This window comes from Parambassis ranga, chromosome 5, assembly GCF_900634625.1.
Source record: "Parambassis ranga chromosome 5, fParRan2.1, whole genome shotgun sequence".
NCBI lineage: Eukaryota > Metazoa > Chordata > Actinopteri > Ambassidae > Parambassis > Parambassis ranga.
In genome coordinates, this window is record NC_041026.1 from 19,898,809 (window position 1) to 19,916,848 (window position 18,040).

The following is an 18,040-nucleotide window of genomic DNA, read 5'->3' on the forward strand; positions in this document are numbered from 1 at the left end:
AAAATAATATTGTTGAACACTAATATTAAAGCAATACAAGCTGAATACAAAAACACACAAAGAACACATGGTCATGATCTTCTGTTTATTCGGAGATTCTTTTTATTACATTTTGTTGCTATTCACAATAGCAACAAAGATAGACCGTTGACAGATTAGATACAGACAGGAAATAAGAATACCTGCTCCCTTCCTTAATTTCCTTTCTACATTTGCCCATAATTTAAAAGCAAATAATACCCCAACTACTAATATAGCTTCTGATTTTTACGTGTCTGAACTGCACAGCCCAAAAAACAACTATACAAAACATTTAAAAATACTTACAGTCAGAACTCCATGCCATAAGCCCATATCTTTTTTGAAGTCCAGCACATTTACTAAAGTTTCCCCTTAAAAAGGAGAGAGAAAGACAGAGGTGACTTTCACTGCATTGATGAAGAAACCCTCAGGTGATGGCAACACTACAACACCACTCACCTTCACAGTAATTACAGGCCTGTGTCAGTGATTGGCAGTGGGTCAACATGGCCACTTTGGATACAGTCACACCCACCACTGTGCCCTCTTTACTCGCCTTGTACTGCACAGATAGGAAGCAAGACAAGAACATGTGAACATCAGTGCACTGGTACTAATATACTGTTACAAAGAACACAGCAGGTGGCACAGGAGGCAGTTACCTCTATATAAGCAGGGTCAGTGTTGGCAGTGGGGATGTGGGGCTGCCAGTCTTTTGAAGGCTTAGTCAAGTATTTTGAGTCTGTAATTACCCACTTTAGTCGAGGCCAGCCTGTCAATCAGGGAGAAATTTACACTAGATTAACTGAAGTTTTTAACATTTTTTTTGTCAAAACTGACACTTTCACAATAAGCTTGCAGACCTTTGAACTGCATTATTTCCCCAGTTGGGGTCTTGGGTAGACCTTTCAGGCAGATTTCACTGGTCAGAGCCAGATTGACACCACAGCTACCGAGCAGGAACCCTACCTGGCTGATCCCTGCATCCTATAACAACACAACACAGATAAAAAATGCAGACTCAGGTTTGAACATAAAATTCTTCTGGAAGTGCTCCTGAGATGGCTTTCATACCTTGCGAGACAGTGGCACCTCAATAGGTACAGGTATAACTTCAGCCAGTAGACAGCCATAGAAGGCCACCCAGAACATTCCAGGGTCACTGTTGGGATACACCAGTGCCACCTATGAAGACAATTATTGTTCTGTTTAGGGATGTTTTAAGTACAATCATGAATGAAGTGAGTGTTTGACTTTTGCCTTTCAACAATAAATTCTCATGGCTTTAGTGTGTGTTGGAAATTAAGAGGTTTGAGTAAGGATCCCAGCAACTTTGGACATTGAAAAAAATGTTTTGCTGGATCCCCTGAACTAAACAAATCTTCTCTGAATGTGTCTGCTCTCTCACCCTGTCACCCGGTTTGAGGATTTGCTCATTCTTGGTACCCAGCTTGTTCAGGAGGGTGTACGCCAGCTTCACACTGCGACTCCACAGCTTCCCTAACAGACAGAAGGGGGGTGGAGAGAAGTGGAGTTAGGAGTCAGAAGCCATTCAGTTATAACTGCCAGCATTTATACAACATCGACAGTATAAACATGGCTCCAGCATTGTGCAGAATGTGTCATCGTTGTGCCTCACCATAAGTCAGCGTATAGAGTGGCTTTCCCGTGATGTCAAGAGCGGTGAGAGCAGGGCTTTTTGCTTGAGTGGACCCCCAACGAGCCAGTGCTGCCTGCAGGGCCGGGGGCCAGTTACTGACCACTCCCAGAGGTTCTCCTTTCACTGGGATGATTTGACGGCCCTCTGGCTTGGGTGTGTTGGGGTCCACTTGGGGCACTGTGACAGAGAAGCAACAGAAGGCTTTAGGATATGTTACAGATTGATCAATAACAAATACAAGCAAGCTTAAATTAGAGTCCATAATTACTGCTGGCCTGTACTGGACATTAGTTTCACAGTGTTCCCTGATCTCTCATCTTTATACTTTCTGCTATGCTAGCCAAAATAAATAAAAATTATGTATTCCCTTCTAATGAAATGCTACTACACTCTACGTATAATCACATCAGTACTGTGTTGGTTCATAAAGTAGCACACCTTCTACAATTTCCTCAGCGTCGTCAGTGAAGAACTCGCTGAGTGGTGGCCTCTTCGGCCTCTTCAGGGTGTTGAGTAGCTGCTGGATCTTAGTAGACACTCTGCTGCTCACAGGAACTCCTACAAGCAGCATGCAGGTACAGACAGACAGTCACACAAACACTGCACACATAGTGACACAAGACTACCTGTTTAAACATCGTCGCATCTCATAGTCTGCTGTCCTTCATTCCATAACACACTTTAGTAAAGTTTCAATCAAGTAATTGTGAAGAAATGACCTGAAATGATTGTATTTTACCTTAAGAATGAAAAGCAGCAGCATATGTAGGTGGCATCAACACAAGGAAAACACAGTGAGAACTGGGATAAAGGTTTTTTTGGTTTAGGATAACACATGAGGATTCTTTGTGTGTTTTGTTTCTTCTATAATCATCCAATACAAACAGTAGGGAGAGTAAGGGTACACCAGCAGACACAGAAGGCTGTGAACATTATATATTAAGGAGTTTCCTTACTCTGGATATTACCTCTTCCTATTAGGCAGTCAAAAAACATGTGACAGGGTGGAAAAGATTGAAAAGAAAAGAAAGCAGTAAACAGTTATTTTAAAGAAGACAGATGTATCAAGAAATATCAGACACAGGCTTCTGCTTAGACACAAATACAATGTTGTAGTGCAGTCTTTACCATCTGCAGTCTCCATCATGCTAGAGCGGCTCTGCCCCCGGCTCATCCCTCGGACAACAGCTTTTGAAGGCAGATCCACCCGTGGTCCTCTGGCTGGAGGGGCAACCGCAGTCACATCTGGAGGGGGGGCACTGTTTTCTGAGGGGGCTGCAGAGTAAACAGCATGGGAATGAGAGTTACCTCAGGAACAATTTGAACACTAAACTTGAGCGTATATCAGCAACCATCGGTGTACATGAATAGTTTATAAAGTTCAATAAACAGTAGAGAGCCCCACCAATGCGACTTTGAGCCAGCATGTCTTTCACAGCTGCAGTGCGGCTCTGTTCATGTGGCTGGTGCTGAGGCTGGTACTGTGGCTGGAGGTGAGGTTGGTATAGAGGTTGGTACTGTGGCTTGTACTGAGGCTGTGGCTGAGCATGACTCTGAGATGATGGTTTGGCCTCTCCATGGGACAGGGTGGAGGAAGCCGAGGAGGAAGTGGAGGAACCCTGGGTGGAGCGGTTGTTCCAAGAATCTGGGCTCTGCAGGCTGGGATTGACCTGAGGCGGTGCGACCACTGATGACTGTCGGCGCACAGACATCTCATCTTCAGAACCTGATGAGGAGTCTGAAGGCCAGAGAGCAAAGTATGAATATACAGCTCTGTATCCTCCTCCACCCAAAACAAGGTGTGTGTTTTTAGTGTTACCTGGGGGTGTGCGAGTGTCAATGGGAGACTGCACATAAGTGGAGCGACGTTTGGTGGGCATAGGCAGTGCCATCTTCTCCTCTTTATGTTTTGCAAGGGCAGCTTGTACTGCCTCAGTATGGATATCTACATAGAAGATGAACAGGACAAATTCAAGGTTAGGTGAGATTCAAAGCAACAAAACAATGAAGGGATAAAAGCAGAAAAAACGAAAAAAATTGTGCTGACAATAGAGTATATATATATATATATATATATATATATATATATATATATATATATATATATATATATATCCACACCTTTGTGTACTAGGATTTTTGGGGAAAGTAATTTTTTACATGAGAACCACATTCAGTCTAACATTACTCACCAGGCAGTATGTTATCACAATGTATTAACTAACAGTCACTTCTTTCTGTCGTCACTATAGGCCGTGGCTACAGTTAAAACACACCTATAACTGCTAGCACCTTCTCTCAGGGTACCGTTTATTCTGCACCAGCACTTGAAAATATGAGTGCATGTGGCTTGATGGATTTGTATGAGTTTGCAAACTCACAAATTTCACAAGAATACAGCTTTTGTGCAAGGGTCTGTCGCTCCTGTTCCTATAAAAGATCTGGAGTTTCTGAGAGTTTCTGCAGTATAAAAAAAACATTACAAAAGATCCAGTAGGGGAGAATACAACTGCCTTATTAGTTAGGTTGTGGAATGAGCAAGCACATAAAAACACATTTTGAACTACTTCATTGGAAATAGATCATTTCAAGTGGCTAATTATATTTTTGTTTCCATAAGAATATGATGAGAGATATTACAAGCGTGAAGTGAAGAAAATCCTGAGAGGATGAAAGTGTTTTCCCGCTGAAACAGGAAACCACGAGGAGAGAACAAAGCTGTGTATTAGCCCACTCACATGCCTACACAGCCAAATGCACACTGTGATAATGCAAAGATGACACCCACAGACGCTTTAAAAAGCACCACATGAACAACCAAACATTCACAACATGTGCAACAAAAGACCACTAACAGAAATAGCTATTAACTTAATCATGTCTGGTCAGACTCCATCACATTGAAATAAATCATCAAGCACAGCTCGTTACACTGCAGCAGTGGAGTTTATAATTACATAACTGGCATTCAGCTGAGCAGATTGCCCTAAGCAAAATCATCATCATATAATGGGCCGTCATCCACCCTCACACAGGAGCACCAGAGGAGCCTGACTCCTTGCACATGTTTAGGATGAGGGCAATCTCCACAGCGAAACAGGTGAAATTATTTACTGAACATAAAGGTGTAACTACAGAGAGGGAGAGAGAGTAACATGAATGGCAGGTTGTTTAGGAGGTGTAACAGCAAGCTGGAGGAAATAAAAGCAACTGTCTATAAAAAGGATACCCCTTTGATATAGTGCAAATTATCAGAATTTGTTTTAGATCATGTCTGTTTTGTAACTTTAAACATTCTTTTTCCCAACATGGTTGCAAGGATTTGTTAGTTGGTTCATCGCTTTTTTGTGATGGCAACATGAAATAACATGGTTCACATCCACTGTATCTAAGAACCTAACTCTTTCTTTATGAATCCCAAAAATATAAGGCTAGTAATATCATTGAAGCTCTAACAGTTTTAGACACCACCGGTTTAGATTAATCAGCCTGATATTAAACATGTTGCAGTGTGAGGGTGTTTCACCTGAGAGGAAAGCAGGTAGAGACAATTAAGAAAAGAAAGAGCAGGGTGTGGGTTGCTCAGGAGGGAGCCTGCTTTTTTTAGTCTGAACAAACACAACAGTGGTAATATCCCCATCACGTGCTTTGTGCTCCTTCTTTCACAACAGGTCTAATGTGGAGTTTTCACATTACCCTGGCCAGCGTCAGGTTTCCCCCCGTTCCTACACATAGCCAGACAATGACATCACTCTGCTGTCAGAGTGGGGGACCTCACTGAGGGGGCTCCTCAGCTGCAGGACTGCATGGCCGTCTGTCTCTCTCTCGGCTCCTTGTAAACTCCCCACAAACTCTTTCTTAATTGGTCCCTTTGGAACAGCTCAGAATTTAAAAACAAGTGAAGCTGATGTAGGCTGATGTCAGCTCTGATCACCAGTCAGATCAAACTACATTTCTTCAGTGGTGGTCTGAGGGAGTTTAGCGGTGGCTGATCTGTACCTGATCTGTAGCGGTCATCCCTGGTTCCTCCGCTACGATGAGTTCTGCGAGATCGGCGCTCACGATACCGGGACGAACTGGAGGGGGGAGGGGCATGGCTGGAGGAACTAGGAGCGGGAGGCTGTACATCATTTTGAGGGGGTGGTGCTGTCAGATAAACACAACAAATTTATATTAAAACAAAAGAGCGGTGTTTTAGATGATGGCGTTATCACACTGTTACATCACACCATTTGAGCATGCTTCACCTCAGCACTGTCAGCGGCACATGTAGCAAACAAACATCACATGTTCGTTCTGCTCTAGACAAATGTGTCATTTTTAGCTTTAAATGACAGTACTGGATGTTTAACACATATACTATAGTAACCATCTAATGCAGACATGAGCCCCTTGTACAAATACGCAGCAAATGTCTGGACACCACCCAGCGGAGCTGTACGTAAGAACGTCAGATTTATTCCCACTGGACATTAACAGCACTTCAAGCTCCCTAGTACAAAGACTGGGTTATGTCTGAATTAAGCTGATGTATGAATACCACAGGTAGGATTCACAGTAAGTGAGTAGCTTTACTTTGCTTTCTACTCTTTTGTTTATGTTCTAAACATGTTTGTGATGCAAATAACACAGGTTGGACTTTAGTATCAGTGATGACTAGGAGACAACAGCAATCATTATCACCTACTTAACATGCAATCATGATGACTTTCACAGAAAACAACCATTACAACGCATTCAATGACAAAACAAGAAGCAATGTGTCTTTACCTAGAGCGTGGATTATAAAGGGAGCAAGCAGCTTTGTCCTTTTCTTTTCATAGCCCTTCTGTGTAATGTCACCTGTAACACAAAACACACTGAGTGAGTATGATCAAACAAAGCTACTCAAAAAATAACATGAAATGAATCTTACATTTGGCTGTATAACACCAGGTTATTTCTATCTAAAAGAAACTAGGACATGACATGACAATGTTGAATTCATGACTGGATTTTCGTAGCTCCATTAATAGACTGAACACTTCTGTCTGGGTGAACCAACATTCTCAACACTACAACAGAACAAGGAAAGATTACCAGATAAAAGAGGCAGGTAAGGAAAAAATGCAATAAGCAAGCAGATGAAAACACAGATGGATATACACAGTGTTGCTGTAATCTCCAGAGATGGCTGAGGGCGTCAGAGATGTGGCTTACCTCCAGCATAAAAAAAAAAAACACAAAACAAGACTACATTTGGAAACATACGGAAGCGTGGGCATAAAATGATTCAGGGACACTGAGAAAAAAGGAGAGGTGTGAAAAACCGGGGGCAGAAAAAGTAAGCGACACGTGAAGATATAACGGAAGTGACAAAAGCAAAGAGGGTGAGGGAGATGACGAAGACAGGGCAGGATGGCACAGGTGATGGTAAAGTGATGGGTCTTCCTGAGGATAAAGGAGGAGGAATCCTCAGTCACATGTTTGATTTGAATAAGAGTGAAGCGGTGGGCAAGCAAAGTGTCCCTTCGACACCCCCGTCAGTCCCTCCTGCCGACAGGCCATCTGCATCTTCCTCCACCACACCAGACCCAACGCAGGCCGACTGGGCTCTCTGCTGGCCCTGAAGCATCTCTATGGGCAAAGCTGTCAGATTTTCAGACACATACTAAAAATCCATCTGGAGAGCCAGCACTCGCTTTCCTAGTAGCTGTGATGATTCATTCAGTATGTGGCTGCCCTGCCTGCTATCAAACCTTGTTTCCATCAGGAAGACTGTCTCAGTAACCACCATCATTCAGAGAAATAAACATGAATTGTAGCCTGTCTGATCCCATGTTACGAGCAAGCTCAAGAGTTTTAATCCCTGATTAACCATTAGGCTGCTGAGACACACAAAGATGAAAAGTATCGAGCGCCCTGACAGTGATGTCGCCTCTACCCTGTTACACTATAGGGGACAAAAGAGATTAGATGAGGATTTTCTGGCATCCAAACACTCGCCGCTAGGCCTATTGCTGGACAATGTGCTTGAAATCAATCAATGATATCATTACTTTGGGAATAAATCACAATATCTGAAGTTTATCATACAGACACACACTGGGCACAAAGAGGAAAGGACAGAAAATGTACAAATACCTTCATAGTAATATTAATAGTAGTAGTAATATTCAAGTGAAAATTCTCAAGCGTATCATAAAATCAAACTTTGTTTTGGCATAAAAGAGCCACATGATTACTCACAATCGTAATTTCTCAACAAACATGTAGGAGAAGTTCTCTACGGTTTGAAAAACTTGTTTTTTTTTTTATTTCTGCCATTTTTCATGTAAGGAGCTGAATGCACCACTGCAAATGACTTTGGGAAAGACAAGCAATTTGTACATCTAGACAGAAAAAACCCACAACACTGCTGACACAACTAGTTAAATTGCCTGAGAGCCCACTCTAACACAGTATCTACTCCGGGACTCTTTATTTCTGAGGAAAAATGGAAGAAAAGCAAACACTTTCATAAGTAATGCATGAACGGTACAGTTGGCCGCGCTCAGTCACATGATTTATTTTTAGCTTATGTGAACAGGCAGTTTCTCTGCAGAAAGACAGAGAGAGAGAGAGAGGGATGGAGTCAGTGGTGGGGGAGGGGCTGGCAAAGCATTAAATGAATCTCAAAGTAATCACTCTTCCATCTGGATGATTTGAAATTCATCTGTTTTTTTTTTTTTTACTGGCTCCATCGTCAGCAGCTGGAACCTAAAGGGTTAAACATCTGTGAGAGAAGTACAGTAACTACAGATGGCAAAGGTTGCATAATGTCAGAATCGAAATAAAATCTTAATAAGACCACTATCTGTACCTGTCTGCTCGCAAATAAACAGAAATATGCTTAAGAGGCAACGCACGGCTCCACAGAGGAGATGAGGCCTCTCTCGTTAACCCACTTTCTCACTGTGACCCAGTCATGTCTGTCCTAATGATGAAGGTCACAATCAAACCGCTTCAGTGCTACAGTCACATGAACCTGGCACAGCTCTCCTCCTTCCTCCCGATTTGACAGTCACATCAGTAAAGTAAACTTGTACCTCAAAGCATATGTTTTCATTTTCCACAATCTAGAGGGAGGAACATCAAAGCAGTGCTTTCTCTCTGCCTCGTACACTCTCACACTTTGTAGCCTCAGATTATTTGAATTGCAGTGAGGCTGCTCTCTCCTTCTACCCCACAGGCACTCAATCTGAATAGTAATTAGCTACCAACATCCATTCTCTTTCCTTGCTTTTTGCTCACACTCATTGCATCTTACTCAATCACCTTCCCAGGAAAACTCATGTCAACACCTGCCCGCTGCAAAACACATGAACATGTCAAAATACTACAGTAGAAACAGAGACCAGCTCTTATCTTACAGAAAAACAACACCAACAAGGTATGGGGATAAGATGCCTGCAGTAAGCACATTAGGTTGCACGTCATATCATCCAAATATGATATCATCTGAACACACACAAAATGAAAATGGCTCACAGGCTCCCCTCTTTGGCTCTGTGCCATCAAGCGCCTTTGTTGATTGAGTGTTGATCTGTGTTATTTTCATGTGGGGTTGTTGTTTACTTATCAAAGCAACGTTCCTGAGGCCTAAAGAGCCGGCACATTTTATCTGTAGAACAAACATCCAACTGAAACCTCCCAGTGGCCTCCTCTTACCACCCCGCCATGATCTCCCTTACCCAAAGAAATAACACAATGCCACACACACACAGTCATGCAACACGCAGCTACTACTGCTGCTGCCAGAGCATCATATCACAGGAGACGAGCTACACAGTGTGTGAGGTTTTTGGATTCTGTAGAAGACAGCGTGTTGGTAATAGAAACTTCATCCAGGAATGCTGATCAACACTATGTGTCTTTGAACATAACCTATCCAGTGTTCCGCTTTGGTTCTATAATAGTGTTAGGATGTCAGGTGAGATCAAGTGTCACAACATCTACTTCAGGGGTAGGTTTACTTTAGGGTAATTGACTGCTGTAAGTGTACTTCATGCCTCAGGTAGCCATACTAACATTATTCTAAGATTACTGAATAATAATGGCGAGCTGTACAAGCCCAGAAGCAGCAAAGCAGGCCTAAATCAGGCTGTCCATACCACCTGGTATGCAAGAAATATAAACTAGTGTAAAAATATTACATTTTATTTTTCAGAGTCAAAGTAGCCTGAACCAATCCTTCACCTACAGGTATCCACATCATTACTAAGCTCATTTCCAACCTAAGATATGAGTATTACAATTATGTATTTACTAAGAACAACTCGATGAGTTCTATGTTTGTCTTAGATGTAGATCATGGTCATAAATGCACACACTTTTTTGTTTGTGACTAACAGTTCAAAGTGCTTTTTGATACAGTATCAAAGTGTGCTGCTCATAAACCTAATGAGATTTTATTTACACTGCAATATTCAGATTGAACCCTTCTCTTTCCTCTTTAACAGGGTTTAGGGTTGAAAAATGACTTTTTTACACTATTTGACAGATTGTTTTAATTGCCACACCATCATGCCTAAGGGTGTGGCAATTAAAACAATCAATAAATAAAACCAAAAACAAAACAAAACGTTTAAATTTCCGTTTATTTCCACACGAAGTACAGTAAATCAAATATCAGTCACATTTTTACTACACATTATAATCCTCAAACAGAAGCTGTATGGGTGCCTATGGTGACTTACATAATAAAACTGGAATTACAACGGCACTATTGGGTGAAAGAAATGCTTTGAAAAAGTCTAAAGCATTAACACACACACACTCACACGCTCTGTAGGTCTCTGCTGATTTTTTCCTCTGCAAGCAGGGTGCGGCACACTCAGGTAACAGAGCGAATCATGTTTCCCTCTACACGCTCATTATATTCAAGTCAGACAGGGAGCAACAACACACAGCAGGCCCTAGAGGGTCAGCAGAAGTAATAACAGTGGAGAAGGAAAAAATAAATGCACTAAGGTGAGTGAAATTAAGCTGTGACTCAGCTAGTGGCTTCTTTCCACCTCTTTCTGCAGAGTGGATGAGTAAGATGAGGGCGTGTCTGACACACCCGACACACTACATTTAACACCTTCACACTCAGTGGCAAAGCTGTTACAAATACTACATAGCACAAACCATTGCAAAGCCTCCTGTGTGAGTTACGCAACACTTTGAGGAAAAAAGAAAGAAAGAAAGAAAGAAAGAAAGAAAGAAAGAAAGAAAGAAAGAAAGAAGAAACAGGTGACAGTTTCACTTGTGAATGTTGAAATGGCGTGTAAAGTTAAGACACTTGCATGTCAATGCTAGTGAATTGTCTGTGGAACAGATGCTATAGTCAAGTCAGGCCAAGTCAAATCAAGTCAAGTCACGTCAAGTCTATTGGAACATCCCACATACAACTGACATACAGTACAAAGGTTCACTGTGCTTTATAACAGCAACGGTTTCTGACCCAGCCCATACACACCAGGACGACAAGGCAGCAGATACGGCATTATACTAGTGATATGGCATTGTGAGCAAAGGCAAAAACAATTGAAAGATACACTTTGAACTCTTGAGAATACTTCAAACTAAATATTGCATATTTAATGGGCACAAGAAGAGCACTGAAAAAGATGACTTCCCCCAGCACAGTATTTTCCACTACAGTGAGGAAATAGAGAGGTCACAATTACATGTTGTTTTGGGGCAGAAAGACTCAGCAGCAGTGTCTTCATTTAAGGGCTGGATCCTTCTAAGAATGCAGCCCATGAAGGAGGACTTGAGAGCCCAACTTCCACTCAAATGAACGCTGTCTAGCCTAACAAAGCATTGTGAGGAGTTTCTCGATGCACTTATAGCTTCATCCAAGCAACCATTTCTAAAGCTGAGAAACAAAGCCGAATGTTCAAGTGCCCAAAGCTGCAGTTCCTCATCCAGTGAGTTAAGGCGCTCCAAAAATGAGTCAATTCCAACAGACCTCTGTTAAAATAACAAATTTTACAGCAGAAATAAACATATTTACAGGTTGATACAAAAATGGTTTTAGTCCCTGCAGATATGACAAATGTTTACACATTCACCACTATTCCATTTATTAGGAGAAAAATGCTTTGAATGACAGGTGGGTGCTGCATCTGCTAATTCAGCTGCACAGCTGTCTCAGCTCCACTCGACCTCCACCACTATGCCTGACATTTTTGAGATTTGGGTGGACTCACATGCTGGGACCTCCCACATGTACAGGCTGTAATTAGAGATCAATGAACCCTGTATGATGTCACCCATCGATTTTCTTGTGAACAGTTTTGTAGCTCAGTCTAGTGGCTCCACATATACATTTTGTCATCAGAAGATCGTTGTAGAGGCTAGCAAGTCTTTGTTGTTTCCAGGTTTCTCAGCCTCAGAAGATGCTGCCAGGTTTAAACTCACCATTTGATGCGCATCAAGCAAATACGTATAAGTACGTATAGACGTACTTATACACAGCCGCAGCAAAGTTGATTATTTATATTTGTCATGGCTTTTAAATGTACAGTGCCAATTTACAGCATCAATATAACACATTCAACATGAAGATGGTTTAAAAATGCTTGCTATGATTTATAGGGCAATCCTATAAATCATAGCAAGGAAAAAGCAACATTTCTCCAACAGTGGTTTTAACAGCTTAGCACAACCTTCAGTGGTGTTGCTGTACATGTAGCTTCAACATATGGCTGTTTTAATCTGGGGAGGGTTAATGGAAAATTCACAAAGTGATAGTGTGCGTGTGTCTAAGTAGGGGGTTTGAGGGCAGGCCGTGGGGGCATCACATGGGCTGTGTCCATAGCAACCAAGCCCATGTGGTGCTGCACAAGGGAACGTGAGATGTAAAACCTTGGTGATGACACACTGTTGATCAGAGCTGACTGCTTACACCATTAAAATGCACCAATAAGTGAGAAATAAAGAACACACTGAAGCAAACCATACTTTTTTTAACTTTTAGTGGACAAATCTGATATAAATCTGTATACAGCGACAAACTTTAACAATGATTCAAATATTTTTATCATGACTTGTTGTTCAGACTCACATATGACGTGTTAGAGAGCTTGGTCAGTTTAAACTGCAGGAGAAAGTGAAACTTGGATTAAGTGTTGGTGCACTCACTGGTACCCTGCTACTTCTACTTGGTACTTTTAATAATTCAGTGCGCAGCTCAGTAACCTGACCACTACATACTCCTCTCTCCCTAATGCTATCACTGTGGCATTTTTTAAAAATTACTTCTAGTTGTATGCTGTGGGGAAAAAGAGAACAAAACACACACGAAACGAAATCACAGCAAGTTTGATGATAATTATCAAAAGAAGTGGTGAAACACAACGTAAGAGTCCACCTGAGGTTCACTGTGAACTTGAAAGTGATATGATTGGGCTACCCAGCTGACACTGCGTGTCTGTGTGGAGGTGTGCACTCGAGTCTCATTTAAATAATTCAGCTTTTTTGTACACAAAGTTTCAGTGCATTCCTAGTAATGTCTCTGTGCATAGTTTTAGTCTATATTCATGGTGAATTTAGACACATAAGGTTTCACATAATACACCTGAAGCCCACTCTTGCCCACGAGTGGCTTAAGAATCTGTCTTTGCAGTAAAACCAGAGGTCTGTGGCCTGAAGCGCTGAAGATCAGAGGACAGCTCCTCTGCAGCATTTAATGAGCTTTTAACCAGAAAGGCTAAATCAGCTTCCTTCCTGTCCCATACAATGCTGCATCACTGGCACACACATACACAACTATGCAACTGTAGGCTCTGCAACGCAAACACAGTTGGTGCATATGAAAAGGAAAACACCAAGGCCAACAATTATTTCACACATTTATCTGTGTAGCCAAATAAGGTTCCTTAGTGCCAAAGGCCTACAGAAACATGATGGAATGCATGATGGCTGATGACAGTGGCAGAGTGATTAAAAAGCACTGCATGCAGGCAAAATAAAATGCCCCCAGAAGCCGAGTCTCCAGTCGACTCCAGGCCAGACAGCCTTTTGCTGCATCATTGCTGCCTTACATTTATTTCCTGCCCATCTCCACTGCACTAAGGCCAATAAATAAAAACTGTTAAAAACAAATCGATAAACCGCATGGTTGCACTGGGGGACTTTGTTAATATAACCACAAAGTATACAATTTATTTTGAGTCACTCAGTAAAGACACATTGCGTGCATGATGTATTGTTGGTTTTAGTCATTGAATACCATCAGTGAATTAACATCAGTGTTATCTTTTTAAAAATACATCTTATCTGTCTTTGCAGATGGGTGTAAAAGAAGAAAATTCAGTCAGTGGTGTCAGGATGGATGGGTGGGAGAGATCCCCATCAGCAGTCCTGGCCCACTGTGACTCACAGGCTAAATGAGCCAGGCATGTTGCCCCCTGATGCTCTGTGACCTAGATTGAGAGACACAGGCAGGGCTATAATCTCTGTTATTTTCTCCCTCTCTCTCACTATGAAGCAGGCTGCCAACATGAAACCCTCTCCTCTGTACCATCACAGACAGCAGGATGGATGCCGTTCACTAAATATGACCCACTCATCAGCCTGGCTGTTACAGCAGTGGCTGAGGCAGAGACAGAAAAAAACAGCTGAACTGTCAGTTTACCAGACACAGGATGCATTTATTGACACACACAGCAGCTTACAATGGGACACTGCAGATGGCACGCATGTCATGCATAAAGCTGGGTATCATTTGAAATGTTGCATTACAAGTGCTGCAATGACTTCCGAGCTTCAACACTAATGCCAAGTAGTTTTCAGCAGCATGGCTGCAGAGACAGCTGAAATATCTCTACTACTATTGGATGGACTCATAATCCTCAGAGAATACATCCTGTTCAAAGTGGGACTGTTGCACCTTCCCATACTCTGGGAAAGGTACAGTGGTAACCAGCTGGACATTTTGTTGCACTTGCAAGCCAGCACTGTGCCAAACCAACCAAAGTATGTGAGCGGCAACGACAGAGCACAGCTCGCAGGATAATTAACACAATAGAATACGCCAACATGCCCTTTGAAAGTGCATACTTTGTTTCATGCGCACTAGTGAGCAGAGGTGGCATAAAGGGTCTTTCTGGCAGTATTAAAGCACAACCAAAGGGTGCTAAGATGGTGGTTGTGGTATATATTATAGCTTTGAGACAATATTTGGTATTCTGTAGAACACTTCTAACATTTAGCAGACATTTTCAAATGTTCATATATCTGCAGTCATAGAATTCGGCAATTGCGGAAATGAAAATGTCTGAATGTAGAATTACTAAACAGGTCTACAGATCTGATAGAACTGTCTGAAAGACATCAGAACAGTATCTGCCCAGATACAAATACAGAGTATGATGCCCACACACACACACTGAGACTGAGCAGCTTATAGTGTTGTGGTCCAGTGCTCTAAATTCCTGTCCAGTTCAATCACCAATTCTTTTACCCCCTCAAAGCTTTCCTTTGTGTCCTTACAGTCACAGAGGTTAAAGTAGGTGGTGCTGCTCCCTTTCTCCATCTCTCATGCACAGACACACACTCAAATATACACCCCTACTGTAGCCCACAACTATTTCTGTGAGGAAAAAAAGATGCTGATGCGTATTTTCCTCTGTTTGTTGCTAGGGGAGTCCCATCTATGGGGACGACAATGGGGGGATTGTTGCCATGTAAATGATATCCATGAGAAAGCTTCAGACTTGTTGGGCGTCCAGCTGCTGCTCGTCTTGTGCTATCAACATTGTACAGGCCGAGTGCACACTGAGCAGACGGTAAAGCCAATTCATCACACTACAAGGGACGTGGATACAGAAGCAGGGCATCTGGACAGCACTGAGCCTTTTCATTAGCCAGAGGATTATGTCTGATAAAGTTACAAATGATGCTGTCTTCCACTGTGGCTTGGAGTCCCCAGCAGAGGGACAGTGAGGGTGTCAACTTACCACTCAGTCACACTTAAAAAATTGTAACTGACCGTAGCCAAGCAGCAGCTACGCACAATAATATTTAATAATTCATTTTGTTGTGGCTCTGTGTGGCTGTCCACGTGCCAACAAATATATTTTTCACAATCAACAGGAGGTTTTAAATGAAGATTTAATTGCTGCGACAATGAAAAAAGAGAAAACATGAGTCAGTACAGAGCATTCACTCCAGAATGTGCATGCATGAAATGCCTCCTTCTCCAAGAGAAAGAACAACTGCACATACATAATGTCCGTGACCGCATCTGCAAGAGAGGATCATCCTAGTCTAAGACTGTAAACAAAAGACACAAGGCCTAAAATCACATGACTAATTCAACTACACTACTTCAGTAAGTTTTATTACCTTCAAAAATGATAGAAATGTATGTGCATCAAAATTACAGAAATGTCACGTAGATTTGATCAGATTTTTATTTATTTATTTTTAATGTGTGAGAAACTCACTGACCCACAACAAAAATATTACTATTTGGCTCTATGCCACTCACATTAAGCACAATTAAAGCCTAAGAAAACCAGAGGATTTCACAAACATACCACAATTCTCAGTCTCCAAACCACACCAGGATCATTCTTCTCATAATGGACTCAACTTCACTCCTCATAGACAAACTGCTTGCAAGTGCTGCATAATAATAATAATCATCATTATGACTCTACAATTACTGCGAATACTTGAATACAGCCTTATTTCCCATCATCCAATGCCATGTTAAACATACAGTGAACATCCAATCCTCCATTATCCACCCTCATTATCACACTGCTGATTGGACTCTATTATTAACTCCACACACACTTTACCCAGCAGTAGCGCAGGTCTGAACAGGCTGTGACACTCCATGAATTAGACCAACTGTCCTGTCAGGATAAGCCTATACCTTCAAACATCACGTACAGCATGCTATTAGGCATAGTTGCATTGCTTTGTTAGAGTGAAGAGGCAAAAAGGGGGCAGCCATCGGGAGCTTTAACAAAGTGCCTGAAAGCTAGGCTGTCAGTTAAAACCTTCAAACACACATCTGGAGAGAGCAGTCAATGAATTAAAGAGTAGACATGATAATGATACTGACGCAGTTTCTCTGACAGAGTAATGACCTGGCTGAACATGTGCACAGCGATTTGATGTGAAATTTCACCTGTCCTCCCACAGATCTGGGTACCTGTGGTGCAAGAGGGACTGAGGCATCATTAGTGGTGCATGCTTCTCCCTGCTTGGCATTCTATGTGAAACATAACATTACTCATCCACCCTCGGGGTACCTGAGAACTGCACAGCACCAATCAAGTTGCTGCAAAGTGAATCACAGTGTAAGAGGGAGACTTGCATAACAGCCAGTTCTATATTTTTCCTTTTTTCTCACAGTCATTCTCATAAAACAAATAAGCGTCCTGTATCTGCTCAGTTCAGACTATCTGAGAGTGTCTGAAGGGGCCACACAGCATGCTCACTGATATCTGACTGCACAGGATGACAAACTTGACCCATTTCCTTTGACAGGAGTGTATATGCTCATATAACTGTGATAATAAACCATGGATGACATTACTATATGCAGACAGATAATATAGATTAAACCAAAAAATATGAAGGAAAAAACAGACATGCTGAGTACTGAAATAAATATGTGTTCTATGTCTTAATGTAGCTACAACTGTGTAGTTTTATAGCTCACACAGGCCGTGGATGGAGGAATTACAGCTTAAAAGGAGGTCAGTGTGTTTTTATCATTTCTTGTAGTCGTGCCCGGATCCACTGCAGCAGCACTGAGTCTCAGCCAGCTGACACAGGAAAGCTGTGTGTGCCTGAGTCCGTGTAAACAAGCTCGACACGCACACTTAACCACAGTCTGCGCCAATTACACCGCAAAAGCTTCAACTATTTTATCCGCTGTGTGGACAACCTACCTTCGGATAGCTCTAGATCCAACTCCGCCAGCTGGTCCCTGACCTCTTTAGGCAGAGCCGACAGATCAACGCCGCGGTCGGCCATCGTTGGAAGCACAGCAGCCTGCGGAGTGTTTGTGATATCTCAAATGACAGCAGGTACAGTCCAGCATGAAGCTACGTGAAAAAAAAAATCAAGATGTAGTAGTGGTGGTGTTTACACCATCTCCGCGACTCCCCGACACCGCCATGACTGCTGAGGGAGATGGGAACAACTCGCCAGAGGAGTCCGTCAGTCACATGACCAGAGCTGATGGTAATTGCTGTGACAGGATGGAGGGATAAAGCAGACTCCCTGCTCCCCCTGCTGTTGTGTTTTTACAGCTGGGAGGCAGGACTGCATTCCTGCTCCTCATCCAACTCACCTGCCGCCCTCCCCTCAGGTGGAAACCAGCTC

At 42.3% G+C, this 18,040-nt stretch overlaps 1 protein-coding gene across 1 annotated transcript in view; it reads right to left on the reverse strand.

Annotated features, from left to right (window-relative positions):
- dip2bb (disco-interacting protein 2 homolog Bb) overlaps positions 1 to 17,866 on the reverse strand; it is a 29,077-nt gene extending 11,211 nt beyond the window's left edge. Inside the window, exons 1-14 of the mRNA XM_028404908.1 lie at positions 17,605 to 17,866; positions 6,452 to 6,523; positions 5,681 to 5,827; positions 3,501 to 3,626; positions 3,087 to 3,419; positions 2,810 to 2,956; positions 2,120 to 2,239; positions 1,661 to 1,858; positions 1,430 to 1,521; positions 1,096 to 1,206; positions 885 to 1,008; positions 684 to 793; positions 481 to 583; positions 328 to 392 (exon numbers count right to left, since the gene is read on the reverse strand). Coding sequence (XP_028260709.1) covers positions 328 to 392; positions 481 to 583; positions 684 to 793; positions 885 to 1,008; positions 1,096 to 1,206; positions 1,430 to 1,521; positions 1,661 to 1,858; positions 2,120 to 2,239; positions 2,810 to 2,956; positions 3,087 to 3,419; positions 3,501 to 3,626; positions 5,681 to 5,827; positions 6,452 to 6,523; positions 17,605 to 17,689 — 1,833 coding nt within the window. The 5' untranslated portion in view covers positions 17,690 to 17,866. The remainder of the gene's footprint in view (positions 1 to 327; positions 393 to 480; positions 584 to 683; positions 794 to 884; positions 1,009 to 1,095; positions 1,207 to 1,429; positions 1,522 to 1,660; positions 1,859 to 2,119; positions 2,240 to 2,809; positions 2,957 to 3,086; positions 3,420 to 3,500; positions 3,627 to 5,680; positions 5,828 to 6,451; positions 6,524 to 17,604) is intronic.
- Between the last annotated feature and the right edge of the window lie 174 nt (positions 17,867 to 18,040).